Raw genomic sequence first — 27,865 nt, forward strand, 5'->3', positions numbered from 1 at the left:
AGGCTGCCATAAAGCTTCGCCGTCCAGGAAGAGATTTGGGAACAATTCCTTATGTTTTAAAGGGCTTTATGCGAGAAGCTCAAAACCAGGTTCTTCATTTGAAAAGGAGTATCACCACAGCTATGTTGAATGAAAGGACCCCTTGAATGCGTTCAGGCCTGCGTCTGGGACGCGTTAAACGATCAGACTTCGTCAAGTTTGCACTGGTGAGCCGCCATTTCACAGACGAGCAAACTGAGGCTCGCGGGGCCGCGATCTACCCAAGCCTTTCCAAGATGGGCAGCAGCGGCGGGGAGGGCCGTCTAGGCCCCGGACAGTACCGTCGGCTCGCCTGGCGGCTGTGATACTAGCTGCCGAGGTAAGCCCCAGGCGCCGCGGTGGCCGGACTCGCGGCGGAGTCGCTCGGAGTACGTGCCATGGCGACGCTTCCGGGCCAACCGGAAGCCCACTGCCCAGAACTACAACTCCCGGCAGTCCGCGCGACGCGTCCTGGTCGACGCCGGGGGAGCGGCCGCCATTGTCCGCCGCCGAGGTGAGGCGGTCGCCCAGGCGGTGGGGTCGCCGCCGTTGCCGCCGTGGGAGCCAGGAGGTTGGGAGAACAAGCGCGAAGACGCGGCGCCTGCAGTCGGGGCCGGCGCGGATTCCGCGCCTGCCCCTTCCGCGTCGCCTTCGCGCCCCTGTTTCTCTTGGTTCTGCGACCCTCCCGCCTCCCGCCTCTGGGCTCGCGGCCGCGCTGGGCCGGCTGGGCGGGCCCCGGTGAGCCCTGCACGTCGGGCCTGGCGCTGGGTAGCAGCCGTCGGCTTAGCGCGCCTTTGTCTGCCCCGCCGCGCGTGAAGATCCCAAGCGTACCGCCAGGCCGAACCTTGGAGCGGAACAAAAGCCCGAAGCGAAGCGGCGAAGCGACCCCAAGCTTGCTAAGTCGCTTGCCTCGAGCGGCGGGGACCGGCCCGCAGGGGTGAGAAGCAGGTAAGGCCAGCAGGTAAGGCCGGCCGCTCGCGGGTGCGGGCTCCCGAGCATCGCCTCCACCTCCGGTGGTGCATAAGAGATCGGGCGGGAGGCCAGGCAGCAGGTGATGCGGCGCCTCTGAGGCCGTTAAAGGGAATAATAAACACCTTTCTTTCCCCAGCGGGTGTTTCTCGTCCGCGCGGGTTCAGCTAAGGCGCCGAGGGACGACGGCGACCGTGGGAGGGGGACAATCCCCGATTCTCTTCACCGTGCAGTGACGGCGGACTTGGTTAGGTTGCAAACAGCGGTGCGGAATCGTTTGCCTACTTTGAGTTTTGGCGCAGATCCCGGTGTTCCTGGGGCCAGCAGGCGTCCTGGTGCTTTATACTCACTCCCAGGAATCCGCAGAGCTCTGACAGTTGGCCCTCGTACCCTCGAGAGGTCTCGGGACTTGCACAAAGACTTGGAACCGACGGACTTTGTGGTCTGGGCTCCACATCAGGAAACGGACAGACTTGGGCCCGGTAGGTCTTGCCGGTTGAGTTCTTGTTTCCCTCCTCCCTTCCTTTTAGGTAAAGGTTGCATAACAGAAAATCATTTTAGAGTACAGTTCAGTGGTTTTTGTTGTATATTCAGAAAGTTGTGCAATAATAACTACTATCTAACAGAACATTTTCATCACCTCCTATAAGAAACCACCCGCACCATTAAGTGGTCACTCCGCATTTCTCCCTCCCCGCCCAGCTCTTGGCAACCATTGATTTCTTGGGGGGGGGGGGGGTGTGCAGGTGGATTTTACAGTAGTTTTTGTCAAATCAACCAAAAAGTAACCTCGAGGTTGTCACTGTCTCTTAACAACCACTGACAAATTTACACCCTCTCATTCTGGAGTGTGGTCTTTTTTTCAGCTTATTCAAGTCACTCTTCATTTATGTCCTGGAATTCTGTTGTTTTTGACACGTAAATTCTGTTTTCTTACAATGCTCCCTACAAGTCTTTTGTTGCTTCCTTGGATAGGCTGTGTTCTTTGTTCCCACTGGCTCTTCTGTGACAAAGGACCAGTTTTGTCTTTTCCACTTTTGTCATTAGGTTGGTATTGCAATTGTCTGTGAATCACCTTAATCCAGTGCTTTTGGCCAGGCACCTGGTGGATTGATCCTGTGGGATGGCAGCTGTCAATCCGTGGGCCTCCTGGGGTAAGTCCCAATTCTGTGTCTTCCGGGCCTCCTCAGTGGTGAACCTGCTGCAGCCAGGGGTTAGAGCTAGGGAGGGACTGAGAGTTTTGGGGGATTGGAGGGAGTCTCTCTGTCTTGGTATAGAATTAGAACTGAGTGAGATTAAAAAAAAAAAAGACAACTTGGTTGTTGGTGAAAAAGGAAAGTGGTTAGTGTAAAAGAGTGTTATTTTGTATATCTATAGTCGTAAGATGTGGTAGTGGTTCTAAGAGATTTTCTACTGATTTGTGGGATTGCTTGGAAGACAGACATACATACAGTCAGAATTTCTCTATCATTGCCATATTTTTTACCTTTAGTGTTGTTTCTCATTTATGTAGCAGTGGCATGTAATTTAAGAACAATGTTAAATAGCCGTGGTGTCAGTGATGTGTTATCTTTAAGTGAGGTTTCATGTATTTATCACTAAAGACATCAAGGGAGTATCTTACTACTTAGATTATTATTTTTATTTTATATATTTTTTAATTAATTATTTTTTCATGTTTATTCATTTTTGAGAGAGAGAGACACACACACAGTGCCAGCGGGGAAGGGGCAGAGAGAGAGGGAGACACAGAATCCAAAGCAGGCTCCAGGCTCTGAGCTGTCAGCTCAGAGCCGGATGCAGGGCTCCAAACCACTAATGGTGAGATCATGACCTGAGTGGTCAGATGCTTAACTGACTGAGCCACCCAGGCGCCCCTCTACTTAGATTATTTTTAAAATTGGGTAACCTTAAACATTTTATCGGATACCTCTTCAGCCATTCAAGTGATTCTATTCTTCTATTATTATTATTATTTTTATTATTAAAAAAATTTTTTTTAATCTTTATTTTTGAGAGAGAGCATGAGCAGGGGAGGGGCAGAGAGAGAGGGAGACACAGAATCCTAAGCAGGCCCAGGCTCTGAGCCGTCACTACAGAGCCAAATGCAGGACTTGAACTCAAGAGCAGTGAGATCATGCCCTGAGCCAAAGTTAGACACTCAACCGACTGAGCCACCCAGATGCTGCCAAGTGATTCTATTCTTGATTCTTCTTGGCTATATCATGTCAGATTTTTGGGTAATGACTTGCCTGTGTATTTCTAGTATAAATCTAGCTTGTTATGTTGGATTTTGTTACATGCCTTGGGCTCTGTTTACGGAACTTCGTTACACCCATTAGTGAGACAGATCTGCTTTTCTATTTTGTTGCCTTTAGTCACTGGGATTGTTGTCACAGTGGCTTTTCTTCACTTGTCCCAACCTGATCTGGTGCAGGTGTTCTTACGGACCAGTCCTGGGGAATGGCGGCTGTTGACCCGTGGACCTCCTGGGGTGAGTCAAAAGCCTGTGTCCCCATTGGCCATGTTTGCTGCTGTGTCATGCTTCTTCCAGCAGTGACCTGCCGTGGCCAGGGATTGGAGCTGGGGAGCCAGGTGGGGATTTAGCGCAGGGGTGGTTCTGGTCCAGGTCTCTCTGTGCAGAGCGGGAACAGGGACGGATCAGAACATTCCATTGGGTGATAGAGTGATGGTGACACCTCCAGGAGAAGGGTGCATGAGAATAAGTGTGTGGCCATTTACAGCTCGGGCCCAGAAAGGATGTGAACTGGTACAGCTTCTCAGAGATGGTGCTTCTGGGCAAAGGGGGCCAGTGCAGGACTCATGTTTAGGAACATTACTTCTCTTCTCTGAGCCCCATTTCCTTCATCTATAAAATGAGGAGTCTCTTTCTTTGCCCAATGGACACGGCTAGGAACTAGCTCTCCCTCAGTGCACTCCCTGCCCCCGCCGTCACCCCGACCAGGAAGGACTCGTCAGCATACTTTTGGTGGGGAGAGCTGCCTCCGTGACTTTGTTTTCCTCCCCAGCTCTGTGTCCTCAGGACTCTGCCTGGCCTGTGGAAGAGAGCCCCAAGGAGGAGAGGAGGGTCACTGGGCTCCCGACAGCCCAGGTCCAGGTGAGTCAGGCATCTGCTTTTTCCTGAAGGGCTGTCCTGTACCCTGGGGTGTCCAGGTTGTCCCCCACCATCCTAGTCTTTGTGTTCTTAAGTTTATAGCAGCTAGACTTTGCCTAAAGAAAGAGTCGGCCAGAAGTTGATTGCTTTCAAAGCACCGACAGGGAGATTTCAAACAGTTTTCTGTGACTTGGAACCACATTATCGACCAACCTGTTCACAGAACTGAGCCCTGGCAATGCCGTGTGTTGTTTTGGTGGACGAGGGGCAGCCCCTTTGGCCGGCAGCAGCCCCCTTTTCTCCTCCCACCTTACCTCATGTATTCAGTGCCATATTGGGTTGATGCTGTCCTGTGAGCTCCATGCTTGCTGGGCAGAGAACATGGATAAGTCCAAGCCCTGGTCCCGAGGAATTCTCAGTCCCCTTTCCCAAGGTGGTTCAGTCAGCTACTGAGGCCTCATGGCCTGCTGGTGCCACACCTGTGGTTCAGGACATGGGCCTGAGATGCTTAGGGAGGCCCCAAGCCTTGGAGAGGCTGAGCCCAACTAAGGCCTCGAGAAGTGGGAGACAGTCTGCATAAAGTCACTGGGGCACAGAGCAGCTGGAGTCCTTCCGCTGTGGGGAGGGACGCTGCCCGGGAGACATGATGCACTTGGACCAAGAGGTTAAGGGGGCTGCAGGGGCCTGGCCTTTTGTGACCCTGCCCGTGTGTGTTGGGTGAGGGTGGGGGCACCACATGACCGGCATCTGGGTGAAGGATGACCCTAGTTAGAATTGAGGATGCAGAGGCCAGAATGAACCTAACCAGGCCCTGAATGCCTACTGTGGAGCCAGAGCTCCATTCTGGTGGTAATAAAGAGCTTCCTAAGTGCAGTGAGCGCTTAGGCCATTGTCTAAAATGTGGCTGGAAGGGTGTCCCTGGCAGGAATGTGGGGGGAATGGGGTCGTGGGAAGCAGCCTGGCATTTCAGGTGTCAGTGTGACCAGGGCCTGGGAGCAAGACCTTAAGAGGTGTAAGGGAGTTGATGCAGGGTAACTTTGAGACTATTAGCATGTGAGGATGGGTCCTGAGAGGAATATAATAGGAGACATGATATGGAAGAGGTGGCAGGAAATAGGATAGCAGAGTTGATGATACTGGAAAGGTGTCCACTCCTTTTTCTCCTGCCCAGCCTCTTCATTAGAGACACCCACTTAAGAAAAACCAATTGTTTTAATGACTTTATTAAAATATTCAAATACCATAAAAGCGTATAGTTCTGTGGGTTTTTGTATATTCACAGAATTATGCAACTATTACCAACAAGAATCTATTTCTGGTTCTGCTTCTAGAACATTTTTCATCCCCAAAAGAAATTCTATACCTATTAGCAGTCACTCCCTGTTCCTACCACCTTCGACCCCTGGCAACGACTCATGTACTTTCTTTATGTGTTTGTCTCTCCTGGACATTTCACATAAAGGGAATCATATGATATATGACCTTTTGCGTTGGTTTCTATCACTTAGCATATTTTTAAGGATCATTTATGTTGCAGTACATATCAGTATTTTATTTATATGATTCAGAGGCAGCCATTTTTAACTGTTTTTGGTTTCTTAGGGTTGTCTCCATATTTCTAAATGAGATTTTCATCCTGATTCATGAAATTTACATTTACTATTGGCTCCCTACTATGAAAAATGAAGAAAAATAGTTTTGTTACCATATTTAGGTTTTATTTGCTAAGTTTAAATAATGGATCAAACAAATGTAAGGTACTGAGGTATAAAATTATTAATAACTTCTCTACGTAACTTAATGCCTCCCCCCCAAATTAAAAATATGTGATGAAATTTCCCATGGTTTCAAAGCTGACTGGTGAAGTGCATCGCAAGTATGCTGTCCTCACGTGGCAGCACGGCTGTCCTGGGGAGCAGAGGGCCTGAACCACGTGGTGCAGAGTGGTGGTTGTCTGGCATCAGAACTCGGGCAGCTTTGATGTTCACGGCTGATATGTTATATAGTCATTTTTAGATTCTGTAAAAGAATTGGCAATGAGGCAAGGCTGAAAGATGGGCCCTGAATCAGTCGCTTGGGAACAAAAGTTAGTTGTAATAAAATGCTGTGAAGAAGTCTTAATAACCACTGGGTTGCACCCTGCTGTTAATTTATGTGAGGGTTCCTGAGAATTATTAGGGTTAATGCTGAGAAAATAAAATGGAGAATTAAAATAACAACACCCTCCAGTGTCTGAAGAGTTGTGATTTCTGAGAACATGCTCCTGGCCCCTCCCCACACTCACTTCAAATTTTTCCCTGTGGGAGATTCAAGACTTGAATCCTGTGAGTTTTGTACTAAGCGAGGTCTTCAGGAACACTAACGAGAGCCCCATGTCCCTCCACTGTTCCCTCCAAGTTAAGTACTGAAATAAAGCATTCATCTGGTGAAAACATCAAATGCTGTCATCCCTTGTTATCTGAATAGTCCATTTTGGAGAACATGTTGCATAGCAAAGTTTCAACTAGCGGGAGCCCAGATCCCATTATTTTGAAGAATAGGGAAAATGATGATACCCCATTTAAAAAACTCCAGCCAGCCTCCTCAGACATGGAAACTCTCCAACGTGTCTGTAACAATCCGCCGATGATTGGTGCACGATAAGTGTGCACATAAATAACAGTAATACTCTGTACCCATCCCTGGCTGGTCTGAGGATGTGCACCTAGTTGTTTTCCTTCTCTACAAAAAACTTACCTGAAAATACTAATGAAATTCTGAAGTTGCCAAAGAACCCATCTGAATTTCCCCAGATTTCGTGAATGGGCCAGCTGTCCATGATATAATGCAGGAGCTGATTTTACATCTTCCCTCGGCACCCTTACATCTGCTCTCAAACCTTCCCATGATGTAGATGTACGGCCGGGTTCCGTAAAGTGCCGTCGAGAGCCCTGGTAAGCGCTCATACGTATGAACAAAGTGAAATTGCAAGAATGACTACAGGAAATTTAGGTGGGACATTTGCGAGTCACCCTAGCAGATGTTTGTAAAGTGCAACCTCACGTAAGGGTAACCTGGGAATGGAACGGCTTGCTCCTTCCTGTGCTAGCTTCTAGGGTCCCTCTTCTCCACAGTGGTGAGACTGGGTGCCTGACCTCCATCTGCTCTTTCTGTTTCACTTCTAGTCTTGGTTTTGCATTTTCTTTTTTTTTTTAATTTGTTTTTAATGTTTGTTTATTTTTAAGACAATGGGAGAGACAGAGTGCAAGCAGTGGAGGGGCAGACAGGGAGACACAGAATCTGAAGTGGGCTCCAGGCTCTGAGCTGCAGCCCAGAGCCCGACGTGGGGCTCAAGCTCACGAACCATGAGATCATGAATGACCTGAGCCGAAGTCGGACGCTTAACCGACTGAGCCATTCAGGTGCCCCTGGTTTTGCCTTTTCTGCCTCTTCAAGGCCTCCATGAAGTGTGGACCCCAACATGGGGACATACTCAGCTGGGCGTCTTTTTTTCTTCCCCTTTGGCAGCGCGTGAGTTCCTTCCCCTTTGATAACATCTACAAATCTGGAAATATTTCTTGTTACTTATTCAAAGTTTTGTTTTGACAAATCCCATAAGTACAGAAAAGTATGGAAAGTAATCAAATATGGTCTCCATTACTCAGAATGAAGTTGTTAATGTTTTGTAATATTTGCTTAGTTTTCCCCAGTCACATTCTCTTCCCATGTTTACCCAGAATAACTGCTTATGGTGTATACACAGCTAATCAATTGTCTTACTCATATGTAGATAATAAGCTATTTATATAGACATCACATAGATAGTGGTCTAATTCTTTTTAAGTTTTTTTTTCCCTAAGTCATCTCTATACCCCAGTGTGGGGCTCAAACTCCCCAACCCCGAGATCAAGAGTTGCATGCTTTTCCTACCCGTAGCCTTTCTATACCTTTCTTTGCTTATTCAGGGTCAACTTTGAGATCCATCCATGTGATAAGTTCATTCCTTTTGCCCTCTGTTCATCCCTTTTATGGATGGGCGTAGAAGCCCCCCCCCCCCCCATTTTTATTATTCCTTGAAAAGCTGTGTGGACCTTCTTGTAATATCATTTTGTGCATGCATCTAAATGTTTATCTAGACATACTCCTCAAAGCAGAAGTATGCTGAGTTTTAGGGTGCACGTTTGCAGTATGACCAGCGCTGCCCCGTGGCTCTTGGAAAGGGCCTCCTCTCGTTCTCACCGCCATGGAAGAGAGCCTGTCTCCCTGCATCTCTGCTGCTGAGTGGCAGTGTCAGGTCTTTTAATTTTTGCATAGCTCAAGACCAAAATGGTAGATTGTACGGTAGATTCAATGGTAGATTCCTTGATTGCTAGCAAGGTTGTGTGTCTTTACATATTGTTACTGGTCATCTGGATTTCTTCTCTCTCTGTCTCTCTCCCACTCCTACCTCTGTGTAGACTCTGACCTGTTGATACGTAGGCATTTTATATGCATTCTGGATCCTGGTTCTTTGCCATGTATGAATTGTCTTCTCCCAGTCTGTAGCTTGTCTTAACTTTGTGGTGTTCTTTTGTCAGTCCCATGTTTCCCGTACCTGTATTTGTTTATAGCTAGTGTTTTTGTTTCTTGTTTAAAGAATTCACATATTAAAAAAAAAAAAATTCTGTTCCTTTAGGTTGTTTCTGAGGTCTTCTCTTACATGGTGGGCCTCCTGAAGCAATTGCTGTGTGTTCACATTTAATAAATTCTTGTTCTTTTAGAGCCCCTCTTGTGTCATCCTGTTTTATACTGAAATCCCTCCAATCAGAGAATTAGGATTGCAGTTCATTGAAAGTAGGATTGTAGATACTGCCAGTATTCTGTGTACTTTTGGCTTCTGCGTTTGGTCTCCCCGCCTGTGCTGCACATGTTCCTTGCGTATCCAGGGCTCTTGTGGTCTCCTTTGCTTACCAGGGAAGAGCTGTGAGGCTGTGTTTGAGTGTTCTGCTTTCCTGTGGCTGAGCAGGTTTGGTTCCTGATTGGCCTTCCTGTGTGTGTGTGTGTCTGTCTGTCTCCCTCCCAACGAATCTCACTCTGAGCTCCATGGACCTGCTTGGGCCACGATCCTCAGGTTGGTTGTGTTTCCGGGCATGCAGCTGGCTGTCAGGCCACAGACCTCCTACCCCACGTTGTTGAGGTTTCAACTCTGGGGTTGTTGGTCACCCGAGCAGCTGGAGAACCTCACGCACTCCTGTGTCTGAGCAGGGTCAAGGCAGTGTTACCCGAGTGTAAGTGCAGGGCATTTGGTGGTGGTGCTGCCCACAGGTGGCTGGTTGGGAGCTGGGATAGCTAGCAAAGCTGTCCTGAGTACGGACTTGCCTTGTCACCTGTTTTCAGCCTGCCTCTCACTCCTGACTTAACAATCGTTTAAGCTCAGAGCCCCAAGCCTCTCCTGGGAACCTCTTCCACCATAGCCCTTCTAATGTGTGGGGGCTGGGATTCCCTCTGCTTTGTTTCCTTGGTCTGCTACTCTTTCATCTGTTCCCCATCTTGCAAGAACGTGTGGAACAACACGTGCCAATGGCCTCTTCTTTTCACTGGCTGGGATGTTTCTCTTTCTCAAACTTTATTTAGGAGATATTTAAACCCTAAAGTGGAATCTGGACCTTGTGTTAGTTCCTGTTAGCATTGTAACAAATTACTACAAACTTAATGTCTTAGAATAATATGAATTTACTGTCTTGTTTTAGAGCTCAGAAGTTTAAAATGGGTTTGTAGGCTCTTGGCAGTCAGCCAGTTCTGTGTTCTCATTGATACCACTTCTTTGACATATTGTTATGTCTTCTCTCTCCCCTTCAGATGTCAATAAATAGCAACCTTTTTCAAAGACAAGAAAAAAAAAAATGGGTCTGTAAGGCCGTGTTCCTTCTGGAGGCTACAGGGGAGAATCTGCTTCCTTGCTTTTCCCAGCTTCTGGAGATTACCCTAATTTCTTGGCCTGTGGTCCCCACCCTCCATCTTCAGGATGCCTTGATCCAACATCATGTCTCCTTTTACTCAGACCCTCCTCCTTCCTCCTTGTGATTACATTGAGCCCACCTAGATGATCCAAGATAATCTCCCCAAATCAATATCCTTAATGTAATCACATTTCTGCAGAGCCCCTTTAACATAATGGTTATAGGTTCTGGGATTTAGGATGTTGCCATGTCTTGGTGAGGGGTGTTATTACAAACACCCATGTTCAATAACTTCAACTGTCAGCTTTTAGCTTTGTGCCTTTTTCTCTATCCTGACACAAAAACTGGAATATTTTAAAGCAAATTTCAGATATTCTATCATTTTGCTTATCAACACTTCTGTGTAATTTCTAAGAGATAACATCCTTTTTAGAAAATAATAACTTTATCAACACCTTTTTCACACCCAACAAAATTAACGACAGTAAGTCCCTGTTATTAGTTAATACCCGGCAATGTTCAGTTTTTTCCAATTGTCCCCAAAATATGTTTTACATTTGGTTCAAATCAGGATCCAAACGAGGACCACACACTGTGTGCTTAATATGCTGAAGACCAGGTCACTTTCTTGTTGGTTGCCTGATTTTGCCCTCTTGATGACATTGGGTGAGTTCCTCCATCCCTTTGCCTTCCATAAGCTGATAATTGGACTAGAGGGATGAGTAGATTCAGGTCCCATATTTTTGGTGAGAGTACACCATAGGAGGTGCTGGGTCCTTCCTACTCTGTTGCATTAGTGGGTACAGGACGTCTGATTGTCCCATTTTCGGAAGATGTGATGGATTAGTCAGGCTAACTATAGCCGCCCCTCCATTATTCTTCATGTTATTCAGACATGTTCAGTGTCTGCCTTCCATGTGTGATGTAGCAGTTCCTGATGATCATTGCCAATGTCGACTACTTGACTAAAGGTTGCAGAATCGCTCCCTGCAGTGTCTGTTAGATGTAGTTCTTTTATTCCTTAGGTGCGTATAGGGATTCCATTGGGGTCTTGGGAGGGGTGGGAGGTTAACTTATGACTCAGTTCACCAGCTTAACAGCTGCTAGGGTGTGGGTTTGAAGCTTGTTAAGTGTAGCTGAACTGAAGCCATCAAATAGATGCCACCCTCTGGAGAAGTTAGGTGGCATGAGGGAGCACACCAAGGGCACCCTGGTGAGAAAGCATGGCCTCCCAGCTGTGTGTGATTGGGTGTGATTGCTCTGTGAAAGTACACTGAGCTTATTATTTCAGCTCACTTGGGCTTTGTGCACTTCACTGTCCGAATGTTACACTTATAATAAAAAGTTTTTATTACTTAAAAACATAGAAGCATCACCCAGCAAGGAAACTGAGGCCCTAGGCAGATCTGTAGAAGAAAGCCAAAGTATTGGCTTGATGAGTCCAAGGTTAGGGATAGTTGCACTAGGAAGTTTTGCTCTGCAGTTTTAAGTGCTTTTCAGAGTAAGGGAATTACTGCAGCAGAATCAGTTGTGTGTTTTAAGCTAAGCATTGTTTGGTGGAGGGGGAGCAGTTGGGATTGACAGAGTAAAAGTTGTTACATTGAAGACCAGCCATGAGGGTGAACCTGATCAGAGATACCGAGCTCAATTTGTGAGCTTTGACCAGCAGGGACAGAAAAGAAGGGCGTGAGAAAGGCTGTATGGGGGAAGCAGTAACATAGCGGGCCATGAAGGCGTGGGGAGAAGTTCACAGGATGCTCAGTGTGGAAATTCGCTGACACGGAGGTGGACCAGAAAGCTGGTTTCCAGATGGAGGGAAGGACCTAGAAGCTATCAGGGCCTGTGGGAATTGTAGTATACCACCCCTGATGGACAGCTCACTCCACCACCACCACAAGGGAAAGCATGCTCCCACTCCACCCTGGAAGTGCCCAGATAACTGAAGCTCACACTGAGTGCTTAAGAGCACTGTGGGCCGAGCGATGGGTTCATTGCAAAAGGTTATAATCATCTTCCCCTCTATGTTTCTAGTGAGCATTCCTGGTTCTATTTTTCCTAAAAACATCAGTTGGAACATTTTAAAACTCAAGGTTGTTTTTTTTTTCTTTAAATTTTTAATGTTTATTTATTTTTGAGAGAGACAGTGTGAGCAGGGAAGGGGCAGAGAGAGAAGGAGATAATCTGAAGCAGGCTCCAGGCTCTGAGCTGTCAGCACAGAGCTGGATGCGGTGCTGGAACTCACGGACCGTGAGATCATGACCTGAGCCGAAGTCGGACGTTTAACCGACTGAGCCACCCAGGTGTCCCAAAGCTCAAGGGTTTTTTGACAGCAACCGTACCTGATTCTCTGGCTTGGGCTGCTCTGCTCAAAGCTATCATACTCTTAGCTCCAGTCCTTGGGACAGAGATGATCTGGGAATGGAAACCTCCATATAGTCCCTAGGAAGACAGTCTGTGAATATTTAATATCACCCTTCCAGGTACTAGATCCACATGTTGAGCAAAGACTCCAACCTGTTTAGCCTGCAGGCAGTGCTTGTAGTCTGTTTCCTCCCTGGTCCTGGACTTGAGTATCTTTATCTCCAGAGAAGGGCGCCACTGGCCTGGTGGGAGTCCTGTCCATACCAGCCAGTATTACTAGAACTGGGTAAGAGCCTTAAGAGAGACCTATTCATTTTTGTTGTGGTTATCATGGGCCTAGATACCTAATTTCCTAAGAGTATCCCAAATAAGGGGCCCTTAGGTGGCTCCCAGTGAGGCCTGACAAATCAGTTATAGTACTGAACATATCCAGGATAATTCTATATCCTGTCTCCTCCCCAGTGCGGTCAGCCTCACTCCATCCCCAGAAAACATTAGAGGATGTGGCTGCAGGCTGAGGAGGAACATCTGTGCTCTTTTAGGAACCAGTGACTTTCAAGGATGTGGCTGTGGACTTCACCCAAGAGGAGTGGGGGCAGTTGGACCCTATTCAGAGGACCCTGTACCGTGACGTGATGCTGGAGACCTATGGGCATCTGCTCTCTGTGGGTAAGGTGGTGCTGCCTGAGTAAATGAAGGTGTTTCCATGCAATACCTTCTGGTTCTCTGTTTAAGAGCTCACAGGCTGTAACTATTGGTAATATATGTTAACTAGATTTAGTGTTATGATAATAACACTAAATGATAATTTCACAATGTATACAAATATTGAAACATGTACATCTGAAACTGATATAATGTTCTGTGTCAATTACATCTCAGTTTTAAAAATTAGCAACGCATAACACCACCACTGACCAATAACACTCAATAAATAAAATAAAAAATAAATAAAAAAGAGCTCATGGGGGGTCTCAAAAGGGCTGAGATGATCTTGAGGCCTCCCTGAGGTTCAAGAACAAAATTCCTAATACTTATAAAGCATAAAGTATGCTTATTCTGCCCAAATGATAAGTCAGGGAAGAACAGGCAAGGACATTTTCAAGGCTACACAAGTCTGTGTTTTTTCTTCCATGTGTAGGGAATCAGATTGCCAAGCCGGAGGTCATCTCTCTGTTGGAGCAAGGAGAAGAACCATGGTCAGTGGAACAAGCATATCCTCAAAGCACTTGTCCAGGTGAGGGCAGGTGGGAGCAAGGAACTTTCCTCCAAGCCCTCCTTGTTTGAGAAAGGGGCTGAGGCCATGAGGAGTTACCTTCCTCAGAGACATTCACAATTTCCTCCAAGGAGCTGTATCCCATGTATTGACTTTTTTGTAGCTGTTGATTCAGAGCAAAGGTGGCCACCCTATTAACAAGGTAGCAGATTGTATGAGCTGCAGTTTCCATTCCTCTCCATCCATTCTCCTGATGCCTCTCATATTCTCTGCTGCCCCTTTCTCTGAGATAATTTCTCACTCACTTACCTGCTTTTTAGTGTGTTCATTTCCTTTTGTGACAGACTCATAGCCAGGAGCCACAGACTCTTTTTTTTTTTTTTTTAAGGGTTTTATATAGGTAATGTATTCACATGGTTCAAAAAATTCAGAGCTACATAGAATGTGTGAGCTGAAAAATCTCACTTATTTTTGCTGCTGTTATCCACATTATTTTACCCCACCTCCCCACAGGGCACGTACACACAGGTAACCACTTTTCTTTTATTATAAATGTTTCAGCTATTTTCTTAGTGGTTTCCCTGGGGATTATAATTAATATTTTAATTTATAGTAATGTACTTTGGTTAATACCATTAATTTTGGTAGCATACAAAAACTTTTCTTCTGTGTATTTCTATCCTCACCCATTTATGCTGTTATTGTCAGGAATTACATCTATACATAGTATGTCCATCAACACAGACTTACAATTATTGCTTTGTTTTTGTCTTTTTTTTAATTTCTTTTTTATTTTTGAGAGAGAGACAGAGCGTGACTGGGGGAGGGGTAGAGAGAGAGGGAGACACAAAATCCAAAGCAGGCTCTAGGCCTCTGGTGTGGGGCCTGAACTCAAGAGCTGTGAGATAATGATCTGAGCTGAAGTCAGACGTTTAACCAACTGAGCCACCTAGGTGCCTGTTTTTGGCTTTTAAATCAGATAGGAAAAAAAAATTACAAGCAAAAAATGTGTTTAGACAGCCTTGTCATATTTACCTATGTAGTTACATTTATTGGTGTCCTGTATTTTGAGTTACTGCCTGTGTCCTGTCATTTCACCCAAAGGACTCCATTTGTTTTAGGGCAGGTTTGCTGGCAGCAGACTCTCTCAGATGGTTTATCTTGGAGTGCTTTCCTTTCCCCCTCATTTTGGAAGGAGAGTTTTGCCACATACAGGATTCTTGGTTGGCAGTATTTTTCTTTCTTACCTCCATGGTTTCCAGACAGGTATGCCCTGTTGGTCATATGAAAATCACTTGGATATGATGAATACCTTTTCTCTTGCTTGCTGCTTTCAGCATCCTCTATCAGGCTTTGGCTTTTGACAGTTTAATTATGATGGGTATTCTAGGTTCCCAGAAATGTTTTAGAACTTTTCAAAGCCCCTAAGAACGTCTTTTCCCTTGGCTTTTTAAAAATCGTTTTGGTTTTGCGTATTGTTTGCTTTAGCTGTTTGCCATCGTCTCAGGCGGTAATGACTTTTTTTTTTTAAATTTTTTTTTTTAATGTTTATTTATTTTTGAGACAGAGAGAGACAGAGCATGAATGAGGGAGGGGCAGAGAGAGAGGGAGACACAGAATCGGAAGCAGGCTGCAGGCTCTGAGCCATCAGCCCAGAGCCTGATGCGGGGCTCGAACTCACAAACCGTGAGATCGTGACCTGAGCTGAAGTCGGACGCTCAACCGACTGAGCCACCCAGGCGCCCCGGTAATGACTTTTTAATATACTGCCTGTAAATGTTTGACAAATACCTGCTTCCTAGAGGCTTCCAGCCCCTGACAACCTTTCAAGGGCCTGACAACCACCAAATGGGTCAAATAATGACTATTCTTTGGGAATGAGGCTTTGGGGAACCCCCAGCTTCGTTCTGTTCCCTCTAGTACCAGAAATATTGGCTGTTATTTTACAAGGCTGCTGCTGAGCCGGGGAGCCAGAGATGGGACCAGGGTAAGTTACAGTGCCCCAAAGCCCACTGTTCCAAAAATTCAGCTGTCTTTCTTGAATAAACTCTTCTCTGGGCTGCCAGAGGACTTTGGTTAATTTATAGAATTCTGAGGAAATTGATTCTGACAGTTTTTGGTTGCTTTTATGGAAAGGTGAAATTTCAGAGGCCCTATTTTGCCATTTTTACTGACCTCTTGCCCAAGATAAGCAGTTTTAATAATTTCTATTATATGTTTCCAGAGTTTCCTTACACAGCTAAAAGCATATAGAGATACGGTTATTTTCACCTTTCTAAAAGTAGATTATAATCTATTCTGTTGTGTATCTTGCTGTTTTTAATTTAATAATGTACAACAGCCTGTTCTTGAGTTGTGAAGGTGGCTATCTTCCCATCCATTCTAATGAAGTAGGCTTTTTGGAGTCTCATCAGTTGCCCCCATTCATATCTGAAACCTTCCATCAAGGGCTCTGAATTCCAGGAGCTTTAACTCTCCTACTCTTGGTGCTGACCATTCTGAGTTACTATCCTGAACCACCGTCCTGAGGTTTGGTTCCACCACCTCCATTCTTAAACTTCTACTGTCTTGCAAATCACCTCAACCAACTCTGTGATCCTGCTAGAACCGGGAAGCTCATCTCTTCCTTCTAAATTATGTTTCCTCCTCTTTTTGATGCATATCGCTGCTACCAGCCTCCTGTGAGTCCTCCAAGCAGGAAATTGAGAAGTCTTACCTTCCTTTTCTTCTCCAAGATGTAATGGTTCTTCTAGCTCCTGAGATTTTCTGCCTCTGAAATGTTAGTTGTGTGTCACTCAGCTTCTACCAACATCACCCGCAGGTCCCTTACCAAATTCCAGCTCAAGTTAATGAATAAATCTGTACTTATTATTAGCTACCTCAGGTGTTTTTTTCTTGATCTACCTCCCTGAAATCTTCTATTATGAGCTCTCTGTCAGTAAATCTGCAGTGATTCGAGTAGCCTTTTAAATAACTCTGACTAGATTTCAAGACCATCCATTTTTTTCTGTTATTTTTCTCATTTTGTCACTAGCTCGTGCTGTACAGGAGCAGTATGTCTATATTCAAGTAAAGCCTGAAGGCTGAGCTCATGTCATTTCTCTTGTGCGAAACCTTCCTAGATTGTTTCTGTTGAGTACTAATCTCTGATCTCCTTTCCTAGCCTCCCACCCACCCAGCAACTGCATCCCCTCAGGCTCAGTGATACACTGTGTGTATTGTTGACAACTGTTTAGTATGTCCTCTCATCACATAGGTTCTAACTCCCAGGTTAGATGATACTTTGTTGTCCTGTCTCTGGTTCTGGATATTCAGACTACAAGTACCAACTATAAAGTAGGACAAGAATTGTTCATTTGCTCAGCTACCATTTCTTAAAGTTTCTACTGGAAGGATTCAAAATCTATATGAAGATTGATCATTCCCTAACTTCTAGGAGCTAAGCTTGAAATTAGTAATAAATGCCACATCTTGAGCAAAGTAGGGCCCCTGTTGTAATGGAGTTGGATAGTAAAAGGAAGGAAATGGTGTATAGTGAAGACAGAAGAAAAACCTAGAGAAAGCGGACAAGAGTCTGTGTCGAATAAGGTATCTGTGGCTTAGACCCTGCAGTAGGGTAAATAATGACACCCCCTTTCTCCCAAAGGATGTCCACGTCTTTTTTTTTTTTTTTTTTTAATTTTTTTTTCAACGTTTTTATTTATTTTTGGGACAGAGAGAGACAGAGCATGAACGGGGGAAGGGCAGAGAGAGAGGGAGACACAGAATCTGAAACAGGCTCCAGGCTCCGAGCCATCAGCCCAGAGCCTGACGCGGGGCTCGAACTCACGGACCGTGAGATCGTGACCTGGCTGAAGTCGGACGCTTAACCGACTGCGCCACCCAGGCGCCCCAGGATGTCCACGTCTTAAACTTGTGAATATGGTACTTCGTATGGCAAAGGGGCTTCTCAGATGTGAATAAATTTTGAGATGGAGGGATTATCTTGTATTATCTGAATGACCATGGTAATTGCAAGGTCCTTGTAAGAGCGAGGCAGGAGTGTCTGAGACACAGAGAGGAGATGTGGTGACAGAAACAGAGGATGAAGCGTTAATGCTCTGCAGATGGAGGAAGGAGCTATAAGCCAAAGAATGCAGGCAGCTTCTAAAAGCAGGAGAAGGCCACGCTGTAGATTCTGCCCTAGAGGGAGGCTCCCCTGATTGTAGCCCAGTAAAAGCCATTTTGGACTTCTGACTTCCAAAGCTGTAAAGTAATACGATTGTGTGATTTTAAGCTGGTAATTTGTTACAGCAGCAGTAGGAAACTCAGACAGACCCCTTCAGTTGTTGGAGGACTGTTACCTCAGCAGTGATGGTGGATAGCTTTCATATGTTGAACTTGCCAGACATTTCACTGGATTCACAATCTCGCGAAGATATTGGAAACATCCTCTGTGGATAGTATAGAGCCAGTATGTATGAATGTGTGTGTGTGTGTGTGTGTTTATATATACATAGATTTTTTAAAATTTTATTTGTAAGTAATCTCTACACCCAACGTGGGGCTTGAATTCACAACCCCAGGATCAAGAGTTGCACGCTCTACTGACTGAGCCAGCCAGGTGCCCGGAGCCACAACTTAAATACAGATTATATCAGGCTATAACTCCTGTGTCTTCATCATAATGTGTTGCCTTTCGAGTCTGTCTTGTGTGCCATTGCTTTGCAAATCATTCTGTAGTTAGAAGGGTTGTAACTGTAGGAGTGTTCTTAAACTATGGTGATTTGTGGGCTGACGAATTTTGTGTCATTGACTGAATGGAATATGAAACAATGCGACAGCATATTATCATAGATAAGATCCTTGCTTGAAGCTTCTGCTGGTGATACTTTCTCTTAACGCCAGTCCCTCCTTTTTGGGGGGCAGGTGTCAAAATAGGGAAGGAGTCAGGATATTAAAACACAGAAGTGAATTAGGACACTTTCATCATTTAAACATAAGTTAAAGGCCTGGTTGCTTGTTTATCTTGTAAGCAAGTTATTTCTTATTTTTTCACCTTAATAATATTCACTGGGTCCCTTTGTCAGGGATCCCCCAGGCCACCCTTGGGTTCAGTGATTTCACTAGGATGCACAGGACTCAAAAGTCATTGTACTTTTGTAATGGTGTATGACAGTGAAAGGATACAAAGCAATGCAGAGGGAGAAGGCACATGAATATAAGTCTGGGGGAAACCAAGTGCAAGCTTTCAGTAGTCCTTTTCCAGTGGAGTTGCAGAGGACACACACGTTTAATTCCTTCAGCAGTGAGTTGTGACAACACATATGACATGTCATCTACTAAGAAAGCTGGCCAGAGCCTAGGAGTCCAGGGTGTTTATTGGAGATTTGAATACACAGTGCCTGTGTAACTGACTGCAACCACTGAAGCTCCAGACCCCCAGAAGGAAAGCAGATGTTCACCATAAATGACCATAAATGTCATTTGTACACACTAGAGAGGTATTACACAGTGTGCTTCAAGGCCTCAAGCATGCAAAACACTCTTAGACCATTCCAGGACCTCGATTCCTTTACCATACACCTTTATCCTGGTCTTTTTTTCTATGGGAAAATGCCCCTAAATGGTTGTTATTGGTATCCAGTATACACTTATGCTGGTTCACATACTTTTTTTTTTCACTATTCTCCTCTTCCCTGTTATGATCTTTGTGTTACAAATCTATTTGAAAACAAGGTCACACCTGCCTTTTCAATAATATGGACAATAAATCTCACTTTTCCCACTCTATTCTCGGAAATTTTTTCTCTGTGCTCTCATGGCTTTTTTTTCTGATTATTTCAGAGTGGATGAGAAATCTTGAAAGCAAAGCATTGATCCCAACACAAAGCATTTTTGAGGAAGAACAATCCCATAGCATGAAGCTGGAAAGATACATATGGGATGATCCTTGGTTCTCCAGGTTAGAAGTCTTGGGATGTAAAGACCAGTTGGAAATGTATCACATGAACCAGAGTACAGCTATGAGGCAAATGGTCTTCATGCAAAAGCAAGTACTATCTCAAAGAGGTTCAGAATTCTGTGAACTTGGAGCAGAGTGTAGCCAGAGCTTAAACTTTGTTCCATCTCAGAGAGTTTCTCAAATAGAACATTTCTATAAGCCTGATACAAGTGCTGAAAGCTGGCGGTGTAACTCAGCCATAATGTATGCAGATAAGATTACCTGTGGAAATCATGATTATGACAAAACTTTCTACCAGTCCATACAACCTAATCAGCCTGAAAGGATGCAAACTGGAGATAATCTTCTTAAATGTACTGATGCTGTGAAATCTTTCAATCATATACTACATTTTGGTGATCATAAGGGAATGCATACAGGAGAAAAACTCTATGAATATAAGGAATGCCATCAAATCTTTAACCAGAGCCCATCATTTAATGAACACCCACGACTTCATATTGGAGAAAACCAGTATGATTACAAAGAATATGAGAATATCTTTTATTTTTCATCATTTATGGAGCGTCAAAAAATTGGTACTGTAGAGAAAGCATATAAATACAATGAATGGGAGAAAGTCTTTGGGTATGACTCATTCCTTACTCAACATACAAGCACATACACCTCAGAGAAACCCTATGAATATAATGAATGTGGAACATCTTTCATCTGGAGCTCTTACCTTATCCAGCATAAGAAAACTCATACTGGAGAGAAACCCTATGAATGTGATAAATGTGGAAAAGTATTTAGGAATCGTTCGGCCCTTACTAAACATGAACGGACTCACACTGGAATAAAGCCCTATGAATGTAATAAATGTGGAAAAGCCTTCAGCTGGAATTCTCATCTTATTGTACATAAGAGAATTCATACAGGAGAGAAACCTTATGTATGTAATGAATGTGGGAAATCTTTCAACTGGAACTCCCATCTTATTGGACATCAGAGAACTCATACCGGAGAGAAACCCTTTGAATGTACTGAATGTGGGAAATCTTTCAGCTGGAGCTCCCATCTTATTGCCCACATGAGAATGCATACTGGAGAGAAGCCCTTTAAATGTGATGAATGTGAAAAAGCTTTCAGGGATTACTCAGCCCTTAGTAAACACGAAAGAACTCACTCTGGAGCAAAACCATATAAATGTACTGAATGTGGAAAATCCTTCAGCTGGAGCTCCCATCTTATTGCCCATCAGAGAACTCACACAGGAGAGAAACCCTATAACTGTCAGGAATGTGGCAAAGCATTCAGAGAACGCTCAGCCCTCACTAAACATGAAATAATTCATTCTGGAATCAAGCCTTATGAATGTAATAAATGTGGGAAGTCCTGCAGCCAGATGGCTCACCTTGTTAGACATCAAAGGACTCATACTGGAGAAAAGCCCTATGAGTGTAATAAATGTGGAAAATCCTTCAGTCAGAGCTGTCACCTTGTTGCTCATCGGAGAATTCACACTGGTGAGAAACCCTATAAATGTAATCAATGTGAAAGATCTTTTAACTGTAGCTCTCACCTTATTGCACACCGGAGAACTCATACTGGAGAGAAACCATATAGATGTAATGAATGTGGGAAAGCATTTAATGAGAGTTCTTCCCTTATTGTACATCTAAGAAACCATACTGGAGAAAAACCCTACAAATGTAATCATTGTGAGAAAGCTTTCTGTAAGAATTCTTCTCTCATTATTCATCAGAGAATGCATAGTGGAGAGAAACGCTTTATATGCAATGACTGTGGAAAAGCCTTTAGTGGTCACTCAGCCCTACTTCAGCATCAGAGAAATCATAGTGAAGAGAAACTGTGAATTGAATTGATAAGACATTTTTCTTTTATTGTACATTTGGTAACACACTGAAAAAAAACCCTATAAATATAATCAAGAGGGCAAATTGTTTAGTAAGAATTCAGAAAGACTTCTTTTTATTATTTGGTAGAAAATATCTCCTTAGAAGAAACCTATGAATGAAAAGAATAGAACAAAGCTTTCAGCAGTTATGTAGCCTTTATTTAACATCAGAGAATTACAGTGAAGAAACCTCAAATCCCCTCATGGTCCTACTTGATTCCTACCAGGAATCCTACTTGAGGAACATGAATATAGGGAATAAGACTTCTTTCAGTAAGAGATCTCAACTGAGGTCTGAATTTGTGGATCGCAGTGCATTGTTAAGGGGAACCTTATTCTAGGAAAAGTTTTTTAACTGAAAGTACACTGTTTTGCATCAAGCTGGAATAATGGATAGGAAGCTTTATAATAACATCTTGTGCATAATTATGGAAATACAGATTTTGCTGTTACAAAGGGAGAATGTGGGTGCCGTTTAAGGAACACAATATGAAATACTAAATCTGAATTTAAGAAAAAAAATTAGTATTGAATGGGATATTTACTGTCGATCAAGATTAACCTTAGAAAACATTAGTAAGTGATTTTACTAATGGTGGAAAAATTATTACCTAGAAGTATGAGACTGATGTTGTTAGAACAAAAGTTGACAGTTTATGACCCATTGTGTCAGTGTCCATGGTTTACTCATGATTGCATTGTTGGACAATTCACTTGTAATCTGTTTTAGGCAATCACTGTAAGTTACAATTGTGGACACTGCATCGATATACATAATGTTAAGGAATGAAAAGGACACAAAATTGTATATACGTATCTATTATAACATCTAAAAAATGTATATGGATAAGGACTGGAAGGATCCATGGAGAAATTAACCTTGTTAATTTAAGATTTTTAAAAAAGTTTTATAAACACAGCACCTATGTGCTAGGCTTTGTTTTAAATGCTTTCAAATATTAACTTGTTCAATCTCCTTAACTCTATGAGATAGGTACTATTATTATCCCAGTTTTACAAATGGAGAAACTCGTGCAGAGTGTTGAGAAACCTACCTAAGGACACACAGCTATTAAGGAATGGAACCAAGATTGTTTGGCTCTAGAGTCATGTTTTTAAATACCATGTTATGCTGCCTCTCCAGTGATTTTTTTTCCCCTAAATTTTTCTTTTGTTCAGTTTTCTATAGTAGATAACTTGATAATAAAAACCGAGAAATTCCTAAACAGTGAGAAATAAAGTTACCTGGCTCTCTGACCTGAATGATTTCTGGTAACATGAGAGCTAAGCTGCCTTTGGAATATGAAGTCTGGATTGGACAGTCAGAATCACTGCCATTTTCTAGGACTTGGGTTCCCTAAGATTTCACCACCCACAATACTGAGCATTACAGTACAGCAGTGACTGGAACACAAATCGGAGGTTTGGGCAATGCTGAGGAATGCCTCTTGATGGGGTTAGAATGGCCCTTGTGGGGCAGAGAGCAAGAGACACTACAGCACATGGGAGCATTGTTTCTCAAGGTCTCTCTCAAATTCAGTGTTTATGCTTTCTTTATCTTCTCTTGATGAGAAGATTGCTTGATAGTAGGGGCACTTCAGAAGGGAAGGAAGCTCACCAATTCATCAGAGTGAGGAAGTCTCTCTGAGTGCTACTAGGGGAAAGGAGGCAGGATGGATAAGCAGATTTAGGTGGCTTCTCTCCTGTTCACAGATATTTCCTCTATTTCCCTAAAGTAGGACTATAATTACGGGCCAGGAATCCTTGGATAGGCTTCAAGGACATTGGTTAGAAATCCAGGATACAAAAGGTTCATCTAGTTCTTACAGGGTCCATGACTCCCCATTGGTTGAGAAACAGTGACCTACTGGTGTGGGAGGGTGTGTGTTCTGTAGCTGGAACTCACATAGGTATGTAACATCTGATTCCTTACCTTTCAGGGCTTAGTGCATAGTGGTCACCCAATAAATGTTGCAGGAGTAAATTAACTGAATGCATTTCTCATGTGATTTCTGCAAATATCTTTAGAATAGAATTAGCAATGTTATCTCTGTAAGAGAAAGTAATATGTGTCAAGTAATATTGTGAATATATGGGTAGAGTATTCTAATACCCAGTGTAATACACTTTGAGCAAACCGAGATTCTTTGATTTAGCGACTCCAAAGAATCTCATAATTCATATACAATATTACACAAGCATCCTGACGAGTCACTCTATATTACGCAGCTTAATATCTTTTTAAAAAGTTTTTCTAAAAGTGCCTTTTGTGGCCCAGCCCATATCACAAGTCAAGAGAAAGTCCCAGACTTCTGCTTCCTCCTGGAAGGATCCCTACATCTCTATCATCTATCACACAGCCTTATATGCACAGTGTGCCTTGGATGTTCAGGACTCCCACACCCCTTCACCTCCCTTATTCCAACCCTCTAACCTATGTATGGCTTAGTTCATTGCCCCCCCTCTTTTTTTTTTAACCCCATGTTCAACTCCCCAACTCTGGAACCTTCTGCTGGGCCCAACTGGAACTCATTTCATCATGAGCTCTTCCTTGAAACCTTCCTGCTGTGACTGAAGCTTGAGTCTCCCCTATGCACAGTGTCTCTTATGATGGCTTCAAGGGGTGGCTCCTTTCTCCTCCCCTCCACCCCCCACTTTTCTCATTTGCAGCCTCTAGATTGTTCCTCCCTTCTCTCTAAAACTCACCTCTGACTCTTGGGACATGAGACCATCACACTTGCTTCCCTTCATTCCAGTCATCTATTATGAGTCACTCATCCACATATCAAAGAATTCGGCACCTGCCTTACTGCATCTAGAACCATTCCATCATCCATCTGGATGATCTTTCCATGTCCTGACCTCACAGGACCCCTCTGCTTATGGTTTTGTCAACCACTTGCCACAGTCAGTCACTCCCATGGTCATCCCTAGGACCATTCCATTACTAGTGACTGGAACCCCTCCACCATCTGTTTCCTAAGCTGCTTGGCTATTTAGTATCAAAATTCCAACAATTCCTTGACTTAACCTTCCCTCAGGCTCACTGCCAGCAGGTGACTTTGCTTCCCGCTTACCTGAGAACAGAAGGAATCGGTAGAAGCCTTCCATAACATCTACCCATTGTCCACAGTGTCTGCGCTGTCCCACAGGGACCTACATACAAACTGGCTGGGTTGACTCCAGAGCCTATCTCGAGGGCATTGCTCTAGCAAGTTTGCCTTATCTCCTGTATCATCACGTTTTGCCTATGTACTAGATTATTCCCACCAATATGTAAACATACTTAAAAAAAAAAAAAAAAACCTCTCGATAACACATTCCCTTCTAGCTCCTGCATAATTTCTCTGCTTCATTATAGAAAGCAAAAATTTTTCAAGAGTTGTCTGTTTTGCTGTCTCCACTTCTCCATTCTTGAAACCTCTCCAAACCTACCTCACTGCCAGATGTCCTCCACATTGCTAAACCTAGTAGTCAATTCCGTTTTTTACTTCCTTGAAATACCAGCAGCATTATAGATCATGGATCATTACCTCCTTGAAGCATGTTTTTCACATGGCTTTCAGGACTTTACACCTGATTCTGGCCTTCATTTCAGGCCCCCTTAGCTGTTTCCTCCCCCACTTCCCTTACCTCTTACTGTCAGGGTGCCCCATTTCCTGTTTACATCCCTGAAGTTCTCATCCAGTCTTGAGGCTTCAAACACCACTGTTATGCTGAGGACTTTCCTTTTAGGGCTACAGTTTGATGAGTGTTGAAAAATGTCTACACCCTTGTTACTATCACTACAATCAAAACTATATTTTCCCTTTCCCAAAAAGTTCCTTTATGTCTCTTTAGTTAATCCCCATCACACCCCACTGCCCTAACCTCTGGGCAACACCTGTCTGCTCTGCCACTACATACTAAGATTGTCTTTTAGAGTTTCATATAAATAGAATCACACGGTATTTTATTCATATACTACTTTTACTATGTGGACACTTTTGGGATCAGGTCTTTTCTCCACATAATGTTTTTTTGTCTGTTTTTGAGGTTCATCCATGTTGTAGCTCGTATCAGTAGTTTACTCCTTTTTTTTTTTTTTTTGCTGAGTAGCATTCCATTCTGTGAATGTGCTACCATTACTTATCCTCTTCACCTGCTGATGAGCATAAAGTTGTTTCCATTTGTTGGCTATTGTAAATATAGCTGATACAGACATTCTACCACAGGGCTTTTGTGTGTGTAAGTTTGCATTTATTTTGGGTAAAAACCTAGGAGTGGAGTGGCTGGGTTTGAAGTATATGCATAACTTCCTAAGATACTCTCTGTGGGCTTTTAGTCTGATGTCTTTAATCTGTTTTACATTCTGGGAAATGTCTTTTTTTGTGATATTATCCATTTTTTTTTAAAGAATAAGAAGCACTTCGTGCTCTCTCTCTGCTTTTCAAAAATGAATAAATGTTAAAAAAAAAAAGGGGGGGGTGTGCACCTGGGTGGCTCAGTTGGTTAAGCATCCAACTTCAGCTCAGGTCACGATCTCATAGTCTGTGAGTTCAAGCCCCGCGTTGGGCTCTGTGCTGACAGCTCAGAGCCTGGAGCCTGCTTCTGTTTCTGTGTCTCCCTCTCTCTATGCTCCTCCCCCATTCACGCTCTGTCTCCCTCTGCCTTTCAAAAATGAATAAACGTTAAAAGACATTTTTTTTTTTTTTAAAGAATAAGAACCACAAGGGGGTGCTTGGGTGGCTCAGTTGGTTGAGCATCCGACTTCAGCTCAGGTCATGATTTCATAGTTCGTGAGTTTGAACCCTGTATCGGGCTCTGTGCTGATGGCTCAGAGCCTGGAGCCTGCTTCAGATTCTGTGTCTCCCTCTCTCTCTACCCCTCCCCTGCTCATGCTCTGTCTCTCTCTGTCTCAAAAATAAATAAACACATTAAAAAAAAATAAGAACCACAAAACATTATTGCACAAGGAGGATACAAGCATAGGGAGCATTACAAGAGATAAAAAGGTCAGTTTTTAGAAGTCTGTGATATGCTTAAATCTGAGACCAACAAATAAAGGCTTACTTTTGTTCCAGTGACAAATGGTAACAGAATGATGGTAGTGAGGCTTGTACAAGGATTGGTAAATATAGAAAACAAGGAACAAGTCAGGCCAGTCTATAGGTTTAAGGCTCTTTCTGCCTGGATTTCTGTTAAACCTCCTTGATTACGACTCTTTTAGCCACATAGCATATAGTGGGCTTTGTTTTTCTGAACTTCCACTGTTAGTTTTATACATCCTTGACAGTTATGTACAGGCACAGTTGGTTATACGCATTCACCTTGCTAATCTACCAGGGTGCTCTGCTCACCAGCTCTAGCCCACTTCTTTGGAAAGCAATCAGGTATTCCCAAATTCCTCTTCTCATTCTATGCCTCTAAATTTCCTTTCTGAGCTTTTTAACATTTATTTCCCTCTCGTGTATTTTCCTTGTTTACCAGGGAGTAACTGCCTCCCTTCTTTGCATTGATGACTAAAAGAAGAAAAAAGAACTAAGAGGCAATAAATCATCCCAGGGGTAGTCAGATTTGACAAATGTTACATTTCCTTCTTTTTTTTTTTTTTTTTTTTTTTTTAATTTTTTTTTCAACGTTTATTTATTTTTGGGACAGAGAGAGACAGAGCATGAACGGGGGAGGGGCAGAGAGAGAGGGAGACACAGAATGGGAAGCAGGCTCCAGGCTCTGAGCCATCAGCCCAGAGCCCGACGCGGGGCTCGAACTCACGGACCGCGAGATCGTGACCTGGCTGAAGTCGGACGCTTAACCGACTGCGCCACCCAGGCGCCCCTACATTTCCTTCTAAGATCAAATTCCTGTGTTTCCGATTTTATCTTGAGTAGCTTTGCATATAAGCGGTGTTATGTCTGTAGTAAAAACAAGGTAAATTATGACAGTAACTGTACTGTTATTGTTATTAGCACAAACAAAAATATACAAATTTAGAATTTTATATGTCATAATATAGTAAAGGAATTTTGAATGAGATGTTCTAGGACCAGTGCTAAATACTTTATGGAAATTTATCTTATTTTTAATATTTCATCCTTTCCATTTAAAAAGTTTCTCTTTTATGACTCTGATTATTCAAATGTTAGCACACCTGTGTCTGTTGTCCATATTTCTTAGCCTTTCTTTTATGTTCTCTAATTCCTTTTCCTTTCTTTTTTTCTTTTGTCTGGACATTTTCTCAATTTGCTCTTCCAGTTTGCTAAGTTTATTTTTCAGCTGTCCATTTTGCTATTTATTGCCTCTACTGTGTCTTCATTTCAACTATTGTTTTACATACCTAATATTTATACTTGGTTCTTTTTTATGTGTCATTATTCTCATTTCTTATTGTTACTACCATGCTTTACTCCTTAAATGCATTTAATAGACTAATTTAAAATTTTGT

The 27,865-nt window shown here is 43.5% G+C and overlaps 1 protein-coding gene across 12 annotated transcripts in view; it reads left to right on the forward strand.

The window, feature by feature from the left end:
* Positions 1–502: 502 nt before the first annotated feature.
* Positions 503–27,865, forward strand: part of ZNF606 (zinc finger protein 606) — a 28,310-nt gene continuing 947 nt past the window's right edge. For 3 of the 12 annotated variants that reach the window (XM_047834246.1, XM_047834247.1, XM_047834248.1), the window contains exons 1-6: positions 503–1,469; positions 2,035–2,141; positions 3,425–3,481; positions 4,017–4,105; positions 12,924–13,050; positions 13,523–13,618. In XM_047834246.1, the coding sequence (XP_047690202.1) occupies positions 2,111–2,141; positions 3,425–3,481; positions 4,017–4,105; positions 12,924–13,050; positions 13,523–13,618 (400 nt within the window). In that variant the 5' untranslated portion in view covers positions 503–1,469; positions 2,035–2,110. Of the gene's footprint in view, positions 1,470–2,034; positions 2,142–3,424; positions 3,482–4,016; positions 4,106–6,894; positions 7,036–10,591; positions 10,687–12,923; positions 13,051–13,522; positions 13,619–19,423; positions 22,686–27,865 lie in introns of those variants that run through there. The other 9 variants (XR_007147168.1, XM_047834241.1, XM_047834239.1 and 6 more) reach the window with 8 other exon arrangements.

The sequence above is a fragment of the Prionailurus viverrinus genome, chromosome E2 (genome assembly GCF_022837055.1).
Source record: "Prionailurus viverrinus isolate Anna chromosome E2, UM_Priviv_1.0, whole genome shotgun sequence".
Classification (NCBI taxonomy): Eukaryota; Metazoa; Chordata; class Mammalia; order Carnivora; family Felidae; genus Prionailurus; species Prionailurus viverrinus.